The sequence below is a fragment of the Tamandua tetradactyla genome, chromosome 5 (assembly GCF_023851605.1).
Source record: "Tamandua tetradactyla isolate mTamTet1 chromosome 5, mTamTet1.pri, whole genome shotgun sequence".
Classification (NCBI taxonomy): Eukaryota; Metazoa; Chordata; class Mammalia; order Pilosa; family Myrmecophagidae; genus Tamandua; species Tamandua tetradactyla.
The window spans coordinates 163129068-163150140 of record NC_135331.1 but is presented as its reverse complement, the minus strand read 5'-3'; the positions used below and the strand labels follow the sequence as shown (position 1 = coordinate 163150140).

At 39.1% G+C, this 21073-nt stretch overlaps 1 protein-coding gene across 2 annotated transcripts in view; it reads left to right on the top strand.

Moving 5' to 3' along the window:
* Positions 1-3918: 3918 nt before the first annotated feature.
* POPDC1 (popeye domain cAMP effector 1) overlaps positions 3919-21073 on the top strand; it is a 39088-nt gene continuing 21933 nt past the window's right edge. The window contains exons 1-5 of one of the 2 annotated variants that reach the window (XM_077162517.1): positions 3919-4088; positions 7128-7364; positions 12192-12316; positions 15350-15537; positions 16253-16361. In XM_077162517.1, coding sequence (XP_077018632.1) covers positions 7139-7364; positions 12192-12316; positions 15350-15537; positions 16253-16361 — 648 coding nt within the window. In that variant the 5' untranslated portion in view covers positions 3919-4088; positions 7128-7138. Of the gene's footprint in view, positions 4093-7127; positions 7365-12191; positions 12317-15349; positions 15538-16252; positions 16362-21073 lie in introns of both variants that reach the window. The other variant, XM_077162518.1, reaches the window with a different exon arrangement.

Below are 21073 nucleotides of genomic sequence, written 5' to 3'. Positions count from 1 at the left end.
AAACTGTATTGATAAATCAATGGATTTGGACTCATAATGTACAAAGATATAATTGTGACAAGAACAACATAAAGGTGGGGGGACAGAAAAGCATAATAACATAGTTTGTGTATTCTACTGAAGTCAAGGTAGTATCAAATCATACCACATACAAAAATTAACTAAAAATGGATAAGTGACCTAAAATTCCTAAAAAAAAAACATAGAAGAATATGTTAAGGCCTTTGTATAAGACAACAGATTCTTGGATTAAAAACAGAAGTAACAAAAACAAAACATAGATAAATTGGACTTTATTAAAATTAAAAACTTTTGTGCATCAAAGAACATTACCAAGAAAATGAAACAACCTACAGAACAGGAGAAAATGTTTGGAAACCATATACCTAATAAGTGTTTAATATCCAGAATATATAAAGAACTCCTACAACTCAACAACAAAGACAAACAACACTATTACAAAATGGGCAAAGCACTTGAATGGATATTTCTCCAAAGAAGATACACAATAGCAAGTAAGCACATGAAAAGATGCTCAATATCATTAGCTAACAGGGAATTGCCAATCAAAACCACAATGAGATGCCATTTCACACCCACTAGAATGGCTACTATTAAAAAAAATGAAAAATTACAAGTGTTGGAGAGGATAAGGTGAAGTAGGAACATTCACTCATTGCTGATCGGAATGTACAATGTTGCAACCACTGTGGAAGACAGTTTGGCAGTTCCTCAGAAAATTAAGTATAGAATTATCATATGACCTGGCAATCCCACTTCTTAGGTATATACCCAAAAGAATTGAAAGCGGAGACTCAATCAGATATTTGCATACTGATGTTCAGACTGGCATTACTCATAATTGCCAAAAGCTGGAAGTAACCCAGGTGTCCATCAGCTGATGAATGAATAAATAAAATATGGTATATATAGACAAAGGAATATTATTCAGCTGCTAAAAAGGAATGAACTTCTGATACATGCCACAACATGGATGAATCCTGAAGACATGATGTTGAGTGATATAAGCCAGACCAAAGGACAAATATTATATGATTTAATTGATGTGAAATAATTAGAATAAACTCATAGAGTCAGAATCTAGAATATAGGTTTCCAGGGAATAGGGAGTCAAGTCTTACAAGGTACAAAATTTCTAAATAGATAGATGATGGCAAGGTTTGGATAATGGATGATGGAGATGGTAGCGCAACATTGTGAATAAAACTAATAGCATTTAATTATATATTTGAATGTTAAAAAGGGGAAATTTTAGGTTATATTACTAGAATTAATTAAAAAAAAAATCCATGGAACTGCACAGCACAGTGAGCCCTAAGTTAAACCATGGGCCTCAGTTAATAGCACAATTTAAAAATTTGCTTTCATCAACTGTAACAAATGTATCATACCAATGCAATGTAAGAGGTTAATCATAGTGCAGTAAATGGGAATCCTGCATTTTATGCATGATTATTCTGTAAACCCACAACTTCTCTTATAAAAAAAGAGCACACATACATATACAATGAGACACCTCCTCACACCCAGTAGAGTGGCTATTAAAAAAAAAAAGGAAAACTAGCCAGTGCTTGTGGAAAAATAGGAACCCATATATATTCTTATTTGAAATGTAAAATGGTGCTGTGGAAAAGTTTGGTGGTTTCTCAAAATATTACACAATAAATGCCACATGACGTGGCAATCACTCTTCTAAGTATACAACCCAAAGGACTGAAAACAGAGATTTGTCCCCCATTATTCATTAACAATAGTCAAAAGGTGAAAGCAACCCAAGTGTAAATTCACAGATGAATGCATAAACAAAACATGTAAATATAACAATGCAATATACTCAGTCATAAAAAGCATTCTGATACATGCTACAAGATGGGGGATCCTTGAAGACATCATGTTGAGTGAAATAAACTAGCCAAGAAAGGACAGCTGTTATTTGATTCCACCTACATGTAGTAACTAGAACACACAAAATTTTAAAGACAGGAAAGGGGAGGCAGGGGGAGGGAGAGTTAATGTATAATGAGTGCTTTGTCCTGTGTTTCGGGTAATGGATGGTCATGATGGCAGCACAACATTATGACCATGATTAATGCCAGTGTGATTTGTATGTGTGGAGGTGGTTGAAGCAAAAATTTTTATGCTGAATATACGTTATCACAATTTTAAAAAGAGAAAAACTAAAGACTGAATGGCAATTAAATCCAATATGTGATCCTGCACTGGATCTTATAATAAGAGTAGAAAATTCCCCCAGAGAATATTATTGGGACATATGAAAGAAAATGGAATATAGATTATGTGCTTTATATCAATGCTAAATTTTTTGAAGTTGATAATTATACTTAATGTACGAACTTCTCCACCCACATGTTTTACCTGATAATCTCATAATGTAAACTGGATGCCCGTCTAACATTCTTCGGTCATCCAATCTCCAATTCTAACTCTTCATTAACTTTACCTGTATTTCTTACCGCAAACAGTTGCTCTCTGTAACAGCAACGATTGATTGGAGCATATATTCATGCCGTACTTTTCAATTTATGGTCCTAAATCAATCACATTCTCGATGCAAATTCAGGTGGGACTTCGCCTGCAATGAAATGGCAGTCACACACTAGGGATGCACATTCTGGGTAAGTACCCCTCATCTTTGAAAACAACAGGTAACATTTGTGAAAAGTCCCTCCCGGTTGCCCTCCGCAGCGACAGCGGCGGCAGAAGGGCTGGTTTGCTCCAGCCACTCTCCAGGGCCCAAGGCCGGGTTCCTGCGTCGCTGTGGCCTCCGCCGCCAGGCTCAGGTGCGGAACTGTCGGCTTTCCAGGTCACTCCCTGCCAGGGCTGAAAGATGCAGGGGAGTGTCCCAGAAAGGAGTTGTACGAGTGGGTCGTTCCACCAGGAGGGGAGATGAAGAGTCCAGTTTTTAATTTCCTATCCCGATGTCTCTCCCTGCTGGGGCCCATCTTCTCCAATGATCCCTCTTGGGATGAGCCACCAATGCCGCCGGTCCTACAACCCCCTCCTCCCACAAAAAAGAGAACAGAACCGAGAAGTGGAAAGTGAAAAAAAAAAAAAAAAAAAAAAAAAAGGCAAGAAATACGAGGGTGCTTCGAATTGATCACATGTTGCACAGACCGGACGCTGGAGTCGGCGGGGAAGGCGCTGGGTCCCGGGTCCAGGCCCGGGGTTTCGCTGCGCCCAGACCCGCGCCCCGCCCGCCGGGGTCGCCTGGGCGGCGGGCGCGTGCGCGGTGCGGCCCGAGCCCGGGCCACCGCCTCCCGAGGCTCCCGCGGCTCCCGCGATGCCTATTTTAGTCAAAGCGGCTGCGGGCACCGGGACTCTTCCCCGGCCGAAGAGCCTCGGGACCCGCCGACCAGCCGGGGCTCGCGCGTCGGGCGTCCGTCGAGCCGCTGCCTCGGGCTCGGGGTCCTTCGCCCCAAACTTTGGCCATCGTCGCCCAGGCTCGGTGCCGTAGGAAAGCAAGGTAACGAGCGGAGGCGCAGCTGCCCCCGCTTCCCCCCGCGCGGCGGGCCGTTTGCAGCCTTGTGCCCCGTAGCTCAGTCGGGAAGTGGAAGTTGGATCCCGACTCCGCTGGGAGCAACTTTGCCCGCCGGGGTGGCGGCTGCTGATCTGCGCGCCTCGGCCGCCGGGAGCGCAGCCCTCTGCCGGGTCTCGCTGGCCACACCCTCGCGGGGTTCCCTGCCCTTGGAGAGCCCTTCCCGCTGGGTCTGTGCGCTGCGGCCACAGACCCTAAGGTGTCAGCTGCGCTGCTCGGCTCCTGGCCATCCCTTTGGCGAGCGCGGCCCGTCCTCTCTGCGCTGCGCTGCCCGCTCCGGCCCTCCGAGCCCACCACGGCCCCAGTTCGCCCCTGGTGCAGCCTCCGAGCCCCGTGAGGGAACTGAGCGTCCCGGCGTCGCCCACCTTAGCCCCGCGCAGAGAGTGCCAGGCGGGGCGCGGCGCCTGCGGGACCCGCCGCCTTCGCCATCCAGCGCACACTGCACCTCCCGCGGTCCGAAAGCGCCTGGTCAAGAAGAGCAGTTGATACTGACCCGCCTTCATATTAGGAGGTAGGTGAGCAGGGCCCCTGGGGAGTGTAGATGGCTGGGGACCCGGCGCCTTCGCCACCCACCCACGCCCTCCATTCCTAGGCTTAGGGAAACGGGTTGTTGGCCGGACAAGTTCCAGGAACTGCCTGCTTTGAACAAAACATGAATAAGTGTGAACAGACTCTTAGCAACGCAATGCCATTTGCCATTCCCAAGATGTGAATTGCAGAATGAATAGAGTAAGTCTGCTAGCATGCCTTTTGCTCAGTGCCGTTTCTTTTCCATTTTTGTAGTTTAGTTTAGTTTCACCATTTAGCTCTTTAGCCCTGCAGAAACCTGTTTGAAATCAATAGGTAAACAGGACTTTACTAGAAAGAGAGAGAGAGAGGCCGTGAGGGTCTAAAGGGAAAAAGATAATTTCTCTTACCAATATACCAGTCTAATCTTCTTTGTTAGGCATATTCATTCTCTGTATAAAGACAGTCCGTGTAAGCCATTTATATCCAACAGCTAGTGATCAACTAAGCCGAAACCGGTAAGACCCAAGCGTTACTTAGTGACAATAGGTAACTGGCATTTCACAGCAGTCGGTTATCACGTGTATCCTTAATAGAAGTGTTACACCTTAAAATATGTTTTGGTATGAAACCACCATTAAAAAATATTCCCTGGGGGGCCACGGTGGCTCAGCAGGCAAGGACGCTTGCCTGCCATGCCAGAGGACCCGGGTTCGTTTCCCGGTGCCTGCCCATGTAAAAAAAAAAAAAAAAAAAAAAGATATTCCCTGGGGCTTGGGTTCCTGGATTGTAGTGACCCTGTAGTTTTTCTTGGACCAAGAATTGGTGCTTTTGGTGCCATAGGAACTTTTAAAAGCCTGGAATTAAAACTACAGTGGAGTAGTTGGTGATGCAGGTGTAACAGGGTGGCTGTGAGAGGGAGTAGGTACTGAATTGCTTAACCATATAAGTGTGTCTTCGAGTTATAGGCTATTAAAGCTTGAAGTGGAAGTGATTTTCCCTGGCTTATGTGGCTCCCTGGTGGCTGAGTAGATCCCGAGTCTCTCTGTAGTCTTTAATACTGGAGTTTGGGGACCCTGAAAACTGATTTCTAAGCCGTTTGCCATGTTTGGGTCCCTTTGGTTTTGTTTTCGTCTCTCCCTTGGTGGCATTCTCTACGGAACAGTGTCTAGCACACAGTGGCACTTGGGTTCAGCAGTTAACACGGCAGTTATGGAGTTTGGCTAATATGCCATCCCACCATCCCTCAAAACTGATCTCCGTGAATGAATGAAAATTATAAAAATGACACGATGCCTTACATTGTAAAGTTGCAAACTGCTTCTGACTAACTAAAAAGAGAAGACTGTTTACAAAACCTTAGGTGTGAATTCTAAACAAGTTATTCAACTTCTTTGATCCTTAGTTTCCTTCTCTGTAGCCGTAGGTCCTTCCAGGCCCTAGAAGAACAAAGGTGGAAAAGACATTATCCTTAGGATAGTAAGAGCCATAAATGGGATAGTGGGAGTGAAAGAACAGTTCTGAGGTGCCATGGGAATAAATGGTAGTTGTTCTTTCTTTATTTATGTGATGCTAGGGAGTTGACCTTAGCTTGTGCTTGACACAGGACATTTAAAATCATTCTCTCTCCTGCATAAATTATGGCCAAAATTCGCAAATTTAGTAAAATTAGAGTCATTAAAATAATAATACTCCCCCATCCCATTAGGGTTATATTTTTATTGATTTGGATATTTTGGAAAGTAGTTGAATTCTTATGATTTTTTCCCTTTTTGTAGCAAACCAATATCTAACTAACTGTTACTGTTATATATATGAGCTTTTTCAGAATGAGCTGGAGATCAGTAATTTACTTGATCATTTCATTCACAGTTTGTAAATTTTTTAAAAAGTAATTTTAAGAAATGTAGAATTCTTTCACATTTGTCTATCACCATCATTTTAAAATGTCTTACGTATTTTTCTACCACCTAAAACTTTAAACAGTAAATAGAAAAGTAAGGTTAATTGTGGGACTTTATTTGGAAGTAAGTACATATTTCTAATTTAAATTTAAGGGTATGTGGGTTCTTTTGGAATTCTTTTTCTGAAATAGAATAATTCACGTTTCTGTAAAACTGTGTAGTGTTTTTTTTTAGGACTACATTTGTATAATAAATGATAAATGGAGTTTTAAGGATCAGATATTAATAACAAGTAACATAGTCAAGAAATAGTGCCACTTTGTGTTAAGTTTTATGTAGGCATGTGTAAAATGTATATTCTTTTAAACATATTTGCTGTGGATTTTAATACTGAAGAAAATAGTCGAATGTTATAGCTTCGTGAGTCCTCCTATAATTTTGTGATATGCATCCAACAAGAATTACTGTGGGAAAGAAAGATTTAATTAGACTGTAAAGGAAGGCTTGAATGTTTTCTCTTTCTCGAGTGTATATAAATGACTATAATGAAATATGGTTATGTATATTATGCACATATGCAAGTATGTATGATGTATTATTATGATAGATGTAGAGGATAGATACAATAGTATAAAAATAGAGCCTTCCACGAATCCTAAACTTTCAAAGTACGTAAGAGGGTTTTGATTTTTTAGAAGGCGTTCAAAAAATCATTTCTTCCACTTGATTTTTTGTTTGTAATCATTGTCACCATTGGGAATATGATGGAAGCTTTTACTACATAGCTTTCCAGTTGCTGTGAGGTATGAGCATTGGTGATTTTTTTTGTGTTTGGATGAGTTAATTCCCTCACTTCTTCCTCCCTTGCCCCCTAACATATGCACTGTGCTAAGTATTTTATGTATTTCATCTCATTTCATCATAAGGCAAATGAGATGTTATTTTTACGTAAGGAAATGGATACATTAAATACGTGACAGCCAGAATTTATAGACCCTGGTCTGTCTAATTCATAAGCACCAAAGGAATCTGTTTACCAACAATTAGTTCACGGAAATAATTTTGGTATAACTGCTATGGGGATGATAAGATACAGCTGACATTTTTATTATTGTTCTTTTGTTTATTTGTTTTGACAGGCAGTTTCAAGATGAATTATACTGAGTCCAGCCCATTGGCAGAATCCACTGCAATAGGTTTTACGCCTGAGTTAGAGAGTACTATACCCGTGCCTTCCAATGAGACCACTTGTGAAAACTGGAGAGAGATACATCATCTGGTTTTTCATGTAGCAAATATTTGTTTTGCAGTTGGATTGGTTATTCCAACTTCTCTTCACCTCCACATGATACTTCTTAGGGGGATGTTAAGTATAGGTAAGTTATCTAACTCAGACTTTACATAGTTTTCTATTACTGACGTCAGATGTGCTTTGCATTCCTTAGGTCTGTAGCACATAAGAGAAATAAGAAGTCTCTATTAACTATTTGCAGTATATCAAGTAATTTAGAACAGAGGGTTTCATATAGCCATATCCCTTATTTATTTTGAATAGAAATATGTACATTTTTGTCTTTTGTGTGTTTTCCAGATAGAAAATCTGTTCATGTGTAAGAGCATGGACTTTAGAGCCAGATGATATGATTTGAATCGTAATTCTATCACTTACGAACTATGTAACGTGGACAAGTGATTTAACTATTCTATGTCTTGGTATCCTATGTGTCAAATGACAGCGAAAATAACACTAGGGTTGCTGTGAGAATTAAATGTGTGTGTGTGTGTGTTTGTGTGTGCGTGTGCGTGCCTTATGGGGCTTAGAAGAGTGCCTAACACATAGTAAGCACTGTATAGTCTTAACTAGTGTTCTCATTTGCTAGCTGCTGGAATGCAACACACCAGAGATGGATTGGCTTTCAATAAAAGGGGATTTATTTGGTTAACATATAGTTCTTCAGAGGAAAGGCAGCTAACTTTCAACTGAGATTCTTTCTTACATGGGAAGGCACATGGCAATCTCTGCTGGCCTTCTCTCCAGGCCTCTGGGTTCCAACAACTTTCCCCGGGGTGTTTCCTTTCTGCATCTCCAAAGGCCCTGGCTGAGCTGCGAGTGCTGAGATGAGGAATGCCTAGCTGCCTGGGCTGTGCTACGTTGTGCTCTCTCATTTAAGCACCAGCCAATTAAATCAAACATCATTCATTGCAGCAGGCACACCTCCTAGCTGACTGCAGATGTAATCAGCACCAGATGAGGTTCATGTACCATTGGCTCATGTCCACAGCAACAAAACTAGGTGCCTTCATTTAGCCAAGTTGACACCTGCAGCTAGTATTACTTTTTTTTTTAATGGGCAGGCACTGGGAATCGAACCTGGGTGTCAGGCGTGGCAGGCGTGGCAGGCAAGAACTCTGCCTGCTGAACCACCATGGCCCGCCCTAACTAGTATTACTTTTAAAGATTAACTTGTGACAAGTTAATCAAAATTGGAAACAAAAGCAGTTACACCGACATGGTTGTACAAATAGAACTTTTTATTTTTTGCCCCAGTAACCTTGATAAAGCTGGTTGAATTGATTGCCATCAAAATATTAAAACAATTGAATAATATTTTAGCTAGTGAGTCTTGATAAATTACTCTCCTTGTGTTTATTTCCTGATGGCTCATTTATTGGTGCATCTTTGAGTGCCTGAAATGTGTCAGGCAAAGACTGAAGAAGGTGGTCTGCATGTTTTGAGAGAGACACTCTTATGGGGGCTGGGGAAAGAAACAGATGGGCAGTCACAGCTGGTGTGTCAGCTGCTGTGATGAGGTATGCACCAAGACTCGGGGGTGCTGGAGAGGGTGAGAGGCTCAGTAGGAAGGGGGCGCACAGTCCCTCTGAGGAATGACCTTGGGGCTGGCTTTTTGGAAGATGAGTGGGATTTCTTTCATTGTAAATATGGGTGTCCTTCAAGCAGAGGGCATAGAGGAGAGGGAAAATTCAGCGTATTGGAGGAACATAGCTCATCCTGCCTAAAATGTATGACAAAAGGCAGGAATTGTAGAAGAAGAGGCTGGAAGAATAGCTGGAAGGCAGCATAGGGGACTTCTGTGGCATCCTAAGGAATTTGAACTTTTCTTCTTAGTAGTAGGTGGGTTTTTAAAGGAAATCAATGGCCCGGTTTGGTGACATAGGAAGGTAACTGCCTGCTGCTTTGAGGAGAATTTGATGAAGGAGCAAAGTTGGGGTGGGGTGGGAGGTGTTGGGATCTGCAGTGGCTGCAAGGTGAGGCTGCAGGCAGGGCGGCCAGTTAAGAGACTACTTCATTTGTCCATCAAAAGACAGCAAGGTGGAATGTGTCTGATGCTTCTTTTTCTACCTTATTGACAGACGAGTAGAAGATATGGATTAAAAATAAATAATTAATAGGGGGAACAAATGTTAAAATAAATTTAGTAGATTGAAATGCTAGTGAGCAATGAAAGGGAGGGGTAAGGGGTATGGTATGTATGAGTATTTTTCTGTTTTCTTTTTATTTCTTTTTCTGAATTGATGCAAGTGTTCTGAGAAATGATCGTGATGATTAATAGACAACTATGTGATGATTTTGTGAGTTATTGATTATATGACAAGAATAGGATGATCGTATGGTAAAAATGTTTGTGTTTGTATATGGTTATGTTTCATTAGAAAAAAATTATTGTGGTGACGAATACACAACTATGGCATGATACTGTGAGCCATTGATTGTATACCATGTATGGACTGTATGTTTGTGAAGATTTGTCAATAAAAATATTGAAAAAGAAAAAAGAAGCAAGATAGAGAACTTTTGCAATGGCAGTGGGGGGATGAGACAATGGATTTGAGGGAAGTTCAGGGGTAGAATAGAAGGGTTCAGAAGCTGACGGGGTGTGAGGTGTTGGCTTGGGGTGTGGGAGCCGATGCTGAGATTTCCAACTTGAGCAACATGTCACCTCTAAGTGAGGTAGGGATTGCATCAGGAGGAGCAAAGTGTTGAGTGGAAAAAAAAAAACCACCCTATAATAAAGTAACAGCTAATTACGAGTTTTAAGATAGCATTTTGGCAATTGAATGAGCCGAGATCATCTATTCCAACAGCTTCATTCTAGAAAAGAAGAAACTGAGGTATAAACAGTTTAAGTGGCCTGTCCATAATTAAAATGGGAATAAAACAGCAGAATCAGGACTACAGTTCAGGTCCTCGGCTTCCCACCCAGTCCTTCCATTACAGTGTCCTGTCTCCTTTAAGTAATATTTTAAATTCCTTCAATATTTGCTATGAAGTGGTATATTTAAATGACATTTAAATTTTTACATTTTAGGCTTTTATTTAAATGCCTCAGATCATTCTTATGAAATGAAAATTTGCAAATGAATAACTTTTTATCATTTAAATAAGTAGCTTTATATTTGCATGTGTATGTTAGATTTATTTGTATCGTAGTGACAATTTTATCTTAAATTAAAAATACTTATTAACTATCCCCTCCCCAAAAATGATTAAAAGAATCTTAGGATATTTTTATTTAAAGCAAGAAAATCAATAAGAAAAAACTAAAAGATTCCCATATATAAATGGATTATCACCAAATGAAGATTCAGATGAATAAAACATTTTAGTAAAATATTCAGCCTCGCCAATGATCATGGAAATGCAAAAATACAACATAATACATAATTTCTCACCATAGAAATAAGAATTTTCAAATTGTGTAATACTGACAACTCAGTGCTGGCATTTCCTACTAGTGGGATGCAAATCTTTAAATGTTTTGGGGAAACAATTCTTCCTTATTGTCAAAAGCTTTAAAGTTCATTCACTTTGTCTTAACTTCAAGTAATCCATCTTGAATGACCAATCAGAAATACAGACAAATTTTTATGTATAAAGATGTTATTGCTATTTATGTAAAAAATTATAACCAAAAAAATCTCGTCTTTCTGACTGACAATAGGGGTGGTTAAATAAATTATGATTTAATCAATTATAGTTATTAAGAATTATGTTTGCCAAGAGTTCTAATGGGAAAATCACAGCATTTTAAAAAGTAGGTTTTAACAACAAGCAGACTCACCACCCTCCCCCTGTCTACATGGGACATGACTCCCAGGGGTGTGGACCTTCCTGGCAACATGGGACAGAAATCCCAGAATGAGCTGAGATTCAGCATCAAGGGATTGAGAAAAACTCTAGAATGAGCTGAGACCCAGCATCAAGGGATTGAGAAAACCTTCTCGACCAAAAGGGGGAAGAGTGATATGAAACAAAATAAAGTGTCAATGTCTGAGAGATTCCATACAGAGTCGAGAGGTTATCCTGGAGGTTATTCTTACACATTAAATAGATATCACCTTGTTAGTCAAGCTGTAGTGGAGAGGCTGGAAGGAACTGCCTGAAAATGTGGAGCTGTGTTCCAGTAGCCATGTTTCTTGAAGATGATTGTATAATGATATAGCTTTCACAATGTGACTGTATGATTGTGAAAACCTTGTGTCTGATGCTCCTTTTATCTACCTTGTCAACAGACGAGTAAAACATATGGAATAAAGATGAATAATAGGGGGAGCAAATGTTAAAATAAATTTAGAGTGAAATGCTGGTCATCGGTGAGGGGGAGGAGTGGGGGGGTATGGTATGTATGAATTTTTTTCTGTTGTCTTTTTATTTCTTTTTCTGAATAGGTGCAAATGTTCCAAGAAATGATCATGATGATGAATATGCAACTATGTGATGATATTGTGAATTATGATTATATATATGGAACAGAATGATCAAAAGTTCCAAATGTTTGCATTTGGTGTTTTTTGATATTTTTTTAAAAATTAATAAAAAAGTCAGTTTTAAAATTGTATATACAGTAGATTTGGCATCAGATAAAAATATATGAAAACTGTAAAGAAGTATTAAATATTATATGGTGTTGTCTTTAAGTAGTAGAATTATGGATTTTCCCCCTTTAAAAATATTTTCTTTACTTTACAAACATTCTGCAACAAATCATTTTTTATCTTTAACAAATCATTTATCAGCAGACAAAAACCCCAAAGAAACATAATACAATGTTTGGTTTTCATCATGCTTACGTATTTTTAAAATGTGTTTGACTTATTTTATATAGAGAGGGTGACAAATTTATTAAGTTACACACTGAAGCTGTATTCTAGACATTTAACCTGTTAACTTGGTTATTCAACAGGCTGTACCCTGTATATCGTCTGGACCACTCTCTACCGATGTGCCTTGGATATAATGATCTGGAACTCTGTGTTTTTGGGTGTCAACCTTTTGCATCTTTCATATCTTTTGTACAAGAAAAGACCGGTAATTACCAAAACTTAATTAATAAGGAAGTCATTTTAAAGCTGAAATTATTTTAAAGTATTTTGTTAAGACTTAAGAACAAACATCTAACATCTTTAATCCCGTTCATATACTTCCTCTGAAGATTAGACTTTCCATTTATATATGCCTGAAAGTGAAGTATTTGAATACCATGACAATTATTTTACAAGCAAGTTTTTAGAATTTTTTTCAACTCATGTAAGCAATTTAGCATGGAAGAACACGAGCTATATTACTCTCATTTTTGTTATTTAACATGTTTATTTCTTTTGTCTCTTGATATTCAAATGTCACTTGGAAATGTCTTTGCCTATTTATAAAATTAATTACTAATAGGCAACTTCCATACATACTAATGATTTACAAACTGTTCATGTTCATTTTAATGTGATAACTATGTATTTTTTCTTATGTCCCAAAATCTTCATTTAAGGAAATCATCAGTTTTGGTGGGTTGTACCACAACACCAGTATTCAACTTTTGGTTTTCAATTTTTATTAATTTTGTGTTTTCTTGATGACCCCAAGAACAAAAAGATGTAAATAGAGTAGGAAAACAGCAGGGCTCCTGGAAATCACTCCCTGCATGTTTACTGCCTGCTAACATTCAATAAAGTGAAAGAAATAATGCTTGCCCTCATCTTATATTCGAAATCAGACCTGTATGTAGAAAACTGCATATAAAGAGCAAGACAATTCATAAGAAATTACTATTTGCATAATACAGGTGATATATGCGCTGGACATTTGGCTAGATTGTAATGTTCTCAAACATAGTATCCCAGTCTGTTTTGCCTACTGTGTTGGTTTTCTTTAGGTTATGTGTAACCTTTAGGTTTCTTTGCTATGTGTAATAAACAACCAAAAAATCTCAGTGTTTTAGTACGACAAAAGTTTTTGTGTTTTGTTTTTTGTTTTTTCCTCACTCACCTTTACATGCTGGCTCTGGCATGTACGACAGCTGTGTCATAGCTATGATGGTACTCCACTTTATCTTCTTCATTTCAAGATCATTGCTGAAGCAGCAGGTTCAGTTTACACTGTGCATTCGTGTGGCAGTGGGAAGAGTACAAGAGAACAAAAGAGAAACGCCTAGTGTCTCAACACTTCTGCTCAAAAGTGGCATATGTCATTTCTGCTCACATTTCATTGGCCAGAGCAAGTGGCATGGCCAAGCCTGGTGACGTTGAGGGCAGGGGGCAGGTGCGAAGGGAGGTATAATTCTCTTAGGGTAGATGGGGGCAGCAAATAATTGGGAACAATGATATAAGCTACTGCACTTGTATTGTATTCCCTCTTCCTATCATCCTTGACTGGCACATAGTAGGTGCTCAAAAAAAAAAACACTTAATGAATAGATTCTTTCAAAATGTAGGAAAATAAAGAGAACTTCATAAAGGAATTGGGACTTGAGCTGAGACTTGCAGGATGAACAAGCTATGCACGCATCAATAGATTTTTGATTCATGTGTCCATTTCTGGGCCACATTGGCTAATATGCATGCTGGAAGTGGGACACACGAATAGATTATTTCAAAGCTCATTAATAGAGTTCTGGAGTGAGGGAGGTAGACAGTAGTTATAATGAAGATTGTAGTCCCTGAATTTCAGAATTTACAGAAACCCCAAAACAAGGTTCAGAAGCTGCTGTGAGAAGGTAGCCCCAAGTAGGTAAATCATTTAGTATCTGTGCTTTTGATTCTTGTGAAACTATAAACCTATTTTAAAAAATATATGAACACTGGCTCCTCATTAAAATGAAACAGCAGGCCAAGTAAGAGCTCTGCAGATGCTAGAGGGACATCTCAGTAGCTCGTGATCTGGGTCTGTAAGCTTCATAGTGTATCTGCCATAGATTTCATTAGGGCAAGTGATCATTTGATGTGGACTCCAGAGTTCATAGTTCATTCACAGTACAGTACAGTTTCTCTTCCTCACAATTAGTGTGACTTCCAGAGACTCAGGCTGAGCCCAAAGAGGGGTGTGACCTGGGCCTTGGAGAGTCTGACAACAGAATGGCAATTAAAGCCATTCTACTTTCCCCTTCCTCTAGTGCCCAGCTTTAGTCTCCAAAGGGTTCTCTGATCCACAGAGTTTGTTTTAGCTAAGATGAAACTGCTACACCGAAAGCCTTTTACATCCTTCTCTTTCACTCCACTTTGCTTGAGAATAAATCAGTGAGGAAGAAGTGATTGAAGCTGTAGATGTTTTCCTGTATTAGCACACTAAATTATAATTGCATGGAAATAAAAGGCTTAGTGTATGTATTATTTTCATACATTTTTTCACCTCAGTTCTTATTTTATGTGTTTAGCTTTTTGCCATGCTGTTCAAAAGTTAGTGTAATTTATTTACTTGTGAAACAAAAAAATGTTTTAAACATGAGAAGGTTTTTCTTATTTATTGAAAGTGCTATGATTGGGAAGGTGAATGATGTGACAAGATTCAAAATCTCAACAGTTGTTTCATAACCCTTAGGAGGAGGTATGATCAATAATGCAAATCCTTCCTATTTGCTCTCAGAATTCAGTTCAACCACAAAAATGCCCCTTTAGCATCTAAAATAGAGATTTATATCACAACTCACTCTCTGCATAAGACTCCCTGACCTAAAAATAGAAGAGTGATGGTATGTAGTGCATATTTGTTTATCCTCAGAACCATATTTAGATAACAGAAGTCAGTGTTTCACCTTATAAGTGACACTCCCTTTATCCAGTCTATGAGTAAATGAATTATAAAATAAAGACAAAAAAAAATGAGTGGGGATAAGGGGCATGAGATGTTTGGGGGGTTATTTTTTATTTTTATTTCTTTTATTGGAATAATGAAATTGTTCTAGAATTGAGTGCTGTGATGAATGTACAACTATATGATGATACGGTGAGCCATTGATTGTATACTTTAAATAGACTATATAGTATGTGAATATATCTCAATAAATTGCATAGAGAAAGTCACTGTTTCAGTGTCACTGTGTTAGTGCAGTATGTGACCATTTCTCTGTTTCAGGTAAAGATTGAAAAGGAACTCCGTGGCATCTACCGGCGGTTGTTTGAACCACTCCGTGTGCATCCGGATTTGTTCAGAAGATTAACTGGACAGTTTTGCATGATTCAAACCTTAAAAAAGGGTCAGGCTTATGCTGCAGAGGATAAAACCTCAGTTGATGACCGTCTGAGTATCCTCTTAAAGGGAAAGTAAGTGGTCTATGAATACCAAAATCCCCAGTTTGCCTGTCATCTCTTCCTGGCCTCTAGGTAGAACGGAATTTTGCCAACCCGTAGAGGAAGCAGCCGCAGAGTGTGTTGTTGATAAAATGCCATGATCCAGACACATCCTGCAACGCTATAGAGCAACATGTTAGAATGAGGTAGAGTTTACCGCTTGTCAGTGTCAGATTTTTAACTGTAAATCCTTTTAACCTTTTTTTGATCCTTTCTTTAAAATTAAAGGGTCAAAATTACAGTAGGTTTTAAAATTAACAAAGCTTAGGAATGTTTCAAGGGCAATTTGTTTATTTTTTGAGGCTCACAAAAATCTAACTTGTCGAAATATCCATCCTAGAATTCTGGGGCAACTCCCAGTGTATGCTCTGGCATAATTATTAATACTAACCCTCTCCCTATCAAAGTGTTACAGTTTAGATAATCGTATGCTCACTCCAGCTACAAGAGAGATGCTAATCATTAGATCGGAAGCAAACGTCTGGTTCAATACTGGACTGTTCTATTTCTAATTATATATATATTTTTAAAGATATACTTATCCCTCAGGAAATGCTTTTAATTATTTCAGTCATCTGTAAAACTTCAGTATGAAATACGAACCCATAAGACTATGAAGATTTTAAGGATTGTCATGTTATTTGTGAAATATTTTGTCTGTATTATTAACACTAATTTCTATTATCAGAATGAAGGTCTCCTATCGAGGACATTTTCTGCATAACATTTACCCCTGTGCCTTTATAGATTCTCCTGAATTTAGATCAACTGAGATGCACAAAGGTGAAAAATTCCAGGTATGTTTTGGCATGATTTTTTAAAAGATTTAGAGGAATTCCATGTCTCATTTAAAATTCAAAGCATATTAGTAAAAAAGTACTTATGATTTAGTGAAAAAAAAAAAGAGGTTACCGAATAGTATATATTATATGATCCCATTTTTTTAACTTATACAAAAGAGTGTATATGTGTGCATATGAAAAGAATTGGAAAGATATATTCTAATTTGGCCATAGCATTAACACTATTGTTTTTGTATTGAGTTGTACATTTGATTGCTTTTTTGCTTATTTGAATTTTTCTAAATTTTCCATTGAAAATATCAAATGGCATTCATTATGGGAAGAACAGAGATTGTCAGTTGTAAATAATCAGTGTTCCTAAAACACTAAAACTGATTACCTTTTGGGGGGAAAAACAGAAAACTGCTTGCTGTAGAGAATTTATTTTGTTAATCTTTGCAAAAAAGCTAATTGCTTTACCCTCTTGTGTTTGATGAATATATTTAAGAAAAAAGAATGGAGCTGACCTTGGACTACTCAGTGTGCTTCTTTTTTGTATCTTAAAATAAAATTGCCCCTGTTCTGATTCTTTCTCCAAGTGTCCAGCTTCCTATTTTACTCACCTCATTATTGGTTGGAAAGTAGCCAAGAAAATGGGGAAATGTTTCCTTTAGTTTCAGCCTCTGGATAAAGATCACTAAAGAAATATCCTGAGAACAGGGTTGCTTGTGAGCAAGAGAATAAAGTTATTTACATAGGAAATAGAATGGAAGGGGATTTTACCACCCAAAAGAGGAAATGTCAGTGTTGCTTATGGCAAAGTCATATGTTAGAACCATACGTTTTGGGATGCCATACAGTTTGTGATGCCACAAAGATGGAGATAAAGGGGAAAACTCTGAAATGCAGTTTGGTTTATTTCATTTACAATGGTTTCTGTCCTATCCTGCTCCTGCCCTGCCTGAATAACTGGCCTGAGTAGTTGTGCATCTTGTTAAAATTAAGTGCATTGAAGTCCCATAGATATGTACTTGCTGGGTGCAATGCTGTTCCCAAGGTGGCCAGGCTTATGACACAGAAGCAAAAAGTTGGTGCTGCATCATGGCTCCTCTCTTGTCTGACTTGTCCTCTAACCTTGTGTGCCATGAGGGTCACCTGTGCACTGAGGTTGATCTTACTGTATCTTTAATTGCTGGTGCATTGCCACCTCTCCTCTCTTCTTTCCTCTGACCTCCCATAATTTCTTCTTCCAAAGCCCATCATCATCTGTTGCATCCATTTCTTATGTGTGCACTTGGTTTTTTTTTTTTAATTTATTTATATATTTTTACCTATTTTTTATTAAAGGAAACAAACAATGCTCTTAGAACCACTATCAATGGATATCTTAGTTAGCTTATCCATGGACGTATTTAAATAAAGTATCCAGATAATCATTGTAAAGCCTGTTTCATAAACCAATTTAAAATTAAGGCAACAAGGAAAAAAGCCTACGTATTTGGACAGCAAAATTCTTAAATTCTGCGTATTAAAAATTAATTTAGATACCGTTTGATCAGCTTTCAAAACTGTGTGCACTTGGTTCTATACAATAATTCAAGTCTCATACAATCCTGAAGAGACTAGGATTTGAAGAAGGGATGGAAACTAAACCTCCTTTGTTTCCAGAAACAAGTGGTCCCTGCGAGGCCAGGGAGACCAACATGCAGTATCTTTTTCACTGGACTTCAAACTCTATTTATTTGTACAGTTAACAAAAAAGGAATTCCTTTCACTAACTGCAGCTCTCTTTCTTCTTGGGGACTGGAGATCGGGATTTGGTAGTCGGAAAAGGTTCCAGAAATTTGCTACAATGGTTCCAAAATCAAGACCAAAGTTGAGGTGTCATAACTGGGTGGAGGACATTTATTCAACCTAACTGCACAGCAGCAGCTTTTCCCTACATAGCATCTGCTGTGGTAATTCTTGATTGGCCAATGGGTAAAAACTAATCCTTACCATTGTCAAATTTGCATTCTGTCCAATTGGAGCAGACTCCATTACTGTGAGCCCTGGGGAGAGACTGTGATTTGATTATTTACAAAATGTTCCTGTTGGCAAATACCCCCAAGTAAAAATAGCAGCTGCACATCTGTGTAGGAATATATTACCTCTTACTGCAGGCAGTTCCCCAGCGAAAAATGTCATATCCTCCCAGGGCCAGCTTCTGTGCCTGTGAGAGGACTCTTGAAATCATCCCTGGTCGACCTTCTCCACCCACATGCTTTTTACCTATTAATTCCATTTTTCTCTAACTCCGAGCAGTTTACAAGTGTCTTGACAAGAGCTACCTTCTATTTTCACGTCTTTATGTTCTTTCTTTGGTAGGGGTTCTAATGGATTATACAACAGGATGAAAAGGGGGGAAGGAAAAGGCAGGCAGACTCAATAACTGTCCTTTGCCATCACACAGTGGTTATTGTTTTGGAAAATGCGTAGTAATTATAATAATGACAGCATAGTGATAGAGCCAAGAAAATGGATTCTGAACTTCACAGCTCATTCTCCCCCGAGTGCCTACAGTCATTTTGGTGCTTGCAGACCGAAGTTGTTGCTTGGAGCCGTTGATGGAATATTTAGTTTCATTGTTATAAAAGGTGGAAATAGTGTTTTGCGTTTTTTTTTTTTTTTCTTCTTTGTACAGTTGTTCTATATCAAGTGAACTTCACCATTTACATTTTTTCCCTTCTGTTCTCTGTCTCCCTATTGATTTCCCCTAGGCAGTAGCTTGTCCTACAAAGCCCAAAAATCAAACCTTTACTGACTAAAGGGGAAGAGGAAAATCTTGGAGGCATATGTTCTAGTTCTTGGGAAATAAATGAACACTGCTGTAACTGGTATTTAAATAAAACATTTTCTTGGTATTAAGTAAATCTTTTGGTTATGCTGTGAAGAAATCTAATTTGCTGGTTTTGACTCTGATGTATTTTAGTGCAGATGGGAACTCAATTTGAAAAGACCCTTTTAGGACATTTTTGCATCCCTGGTGTCTGGAATTTTGTACAGTGCATGAAAAAATAATGAATCTCCACCCCCCAACCCCGTGAGGATTGTCAGCTGTCCATTGTGAGATGGCCGTTTCCACTTCTAACTCAATCAGCAGTTCCCTCGAACAGTCTTTATATTAGTTTCCTATTTAGCTGCCATAACAAATGACCATAAACTTGGTGACTTAAATCAACAGAAACATATTCTTCCAGTTCTAGAGGCTAGAAGTCCGAAATCAAGGTGTCAGTGGGCTCCAAAGGCCTTCCTTGCCTCTTCCGAGCTTCTGCTGGTTGCTGGCAGTCCTGGCGTTCCTTGGCCTGTAGGTGCAGTGCTCCACCCCCTGCCTGGTCCACACACGGCTCTCCTCCCTGTGTCTCTGGTCTGAGTCCACCTCTCTTTTCTCTTATAAAGACATCAGTCACTGGATTCAGGGTTCACCCTCGTCCAGTATGACCTCCACTTAACTTGACGACATCTGCAAGTACCGTGTTCCCAAATAAAGTTAGTCACAGGAGTTAGGACTTCCACATAGCTTTGGAGGGACACAATTCAACCAAACCTTTGTTCCTTTGTGCTGTATTCCACCATCTTTTCTTTGCATGAAGGTGTAGAATTAGTTTGGCTTCTTAAGTGGGGGCCCCGACTCAGTGCTTTGAGGCAATCATGGCAAACCCAGTTGCAAACATTTGGTCTAATGTTTTTCCAGAAGAAATCCCCTTCCACCTTCCATTGCCACGTGCACTTTTATGTCTTCATTAATATTCTTTACAAGAATTCAAGCATGGTTCTGCTGAGGTAGCCTAATAATTAAGCAGCAAATTCAGTTTTCAGGAAGCTTTAAAAATTCCTATATTGCTTTATAAAAATTCCTCATTAAAATATATTTTAATTGACTATTATGACAGGAGATCACTAAATAAATCTGTTTGGCAGAAATGAAGTGTTAGCTAGCAAATAGAATTGCCTCAGTCCACACACTAACTACCAGCTCCCAACCTAAAGGCCTGCTTTTATAGACCTGAAAGTTACTCACATATACTGCAGATATAACTTACTATCAGAACACCGTTATTAAACTTAATTTGATAATAATTTAAATAGACTTACAGTATTTTTCAGCCACCCATAAAAAAATTTTACCAAGCTAATTATATCATATTAAAAGCATCATAACCTCATTGGAAACTTGGGGTAATTCAAATGGTTGAAGAGACGTTAAATGCCTTATATATCACCCAACTGCAGTTTCTTCTGCTGGATAATTTCCACCTCCTCTCTTCATGCCTTCCCCAACTGCCCATTATATTTTCCCAGGTAACAGCTTTGCAAAACTAAGGGGTGGTCTGTGGCCTCAGTTCTCCTGACCCTTTCTCAGTACTGGGGTTTTTCAGTTCTTGTGTGCTGGTGCTGGGCCACCAGGCTGCCCGGACGCTACTTCTGTTCTCTCATTGCTCCCACAGGATAGTGTTCGGTTGCCTTGAGTCTAGTTGCCCATCGCCAGCCGTCTCTGCAAATTCCTCTGGGCTGGCATGACCGGCCACTGTTCTTCCTATAACTCTTGCCAATGAGACGTTGTCCTTCATGACTTTGAATTCAGCCGTTCACTTCACGAGGGGCCTCAGTGGACTGTGCAGCCAACGCTGTGGTCATTTGGGTAAATTATTTTCTGTGTGAACATCCTGATGAACACTGGACGCCTG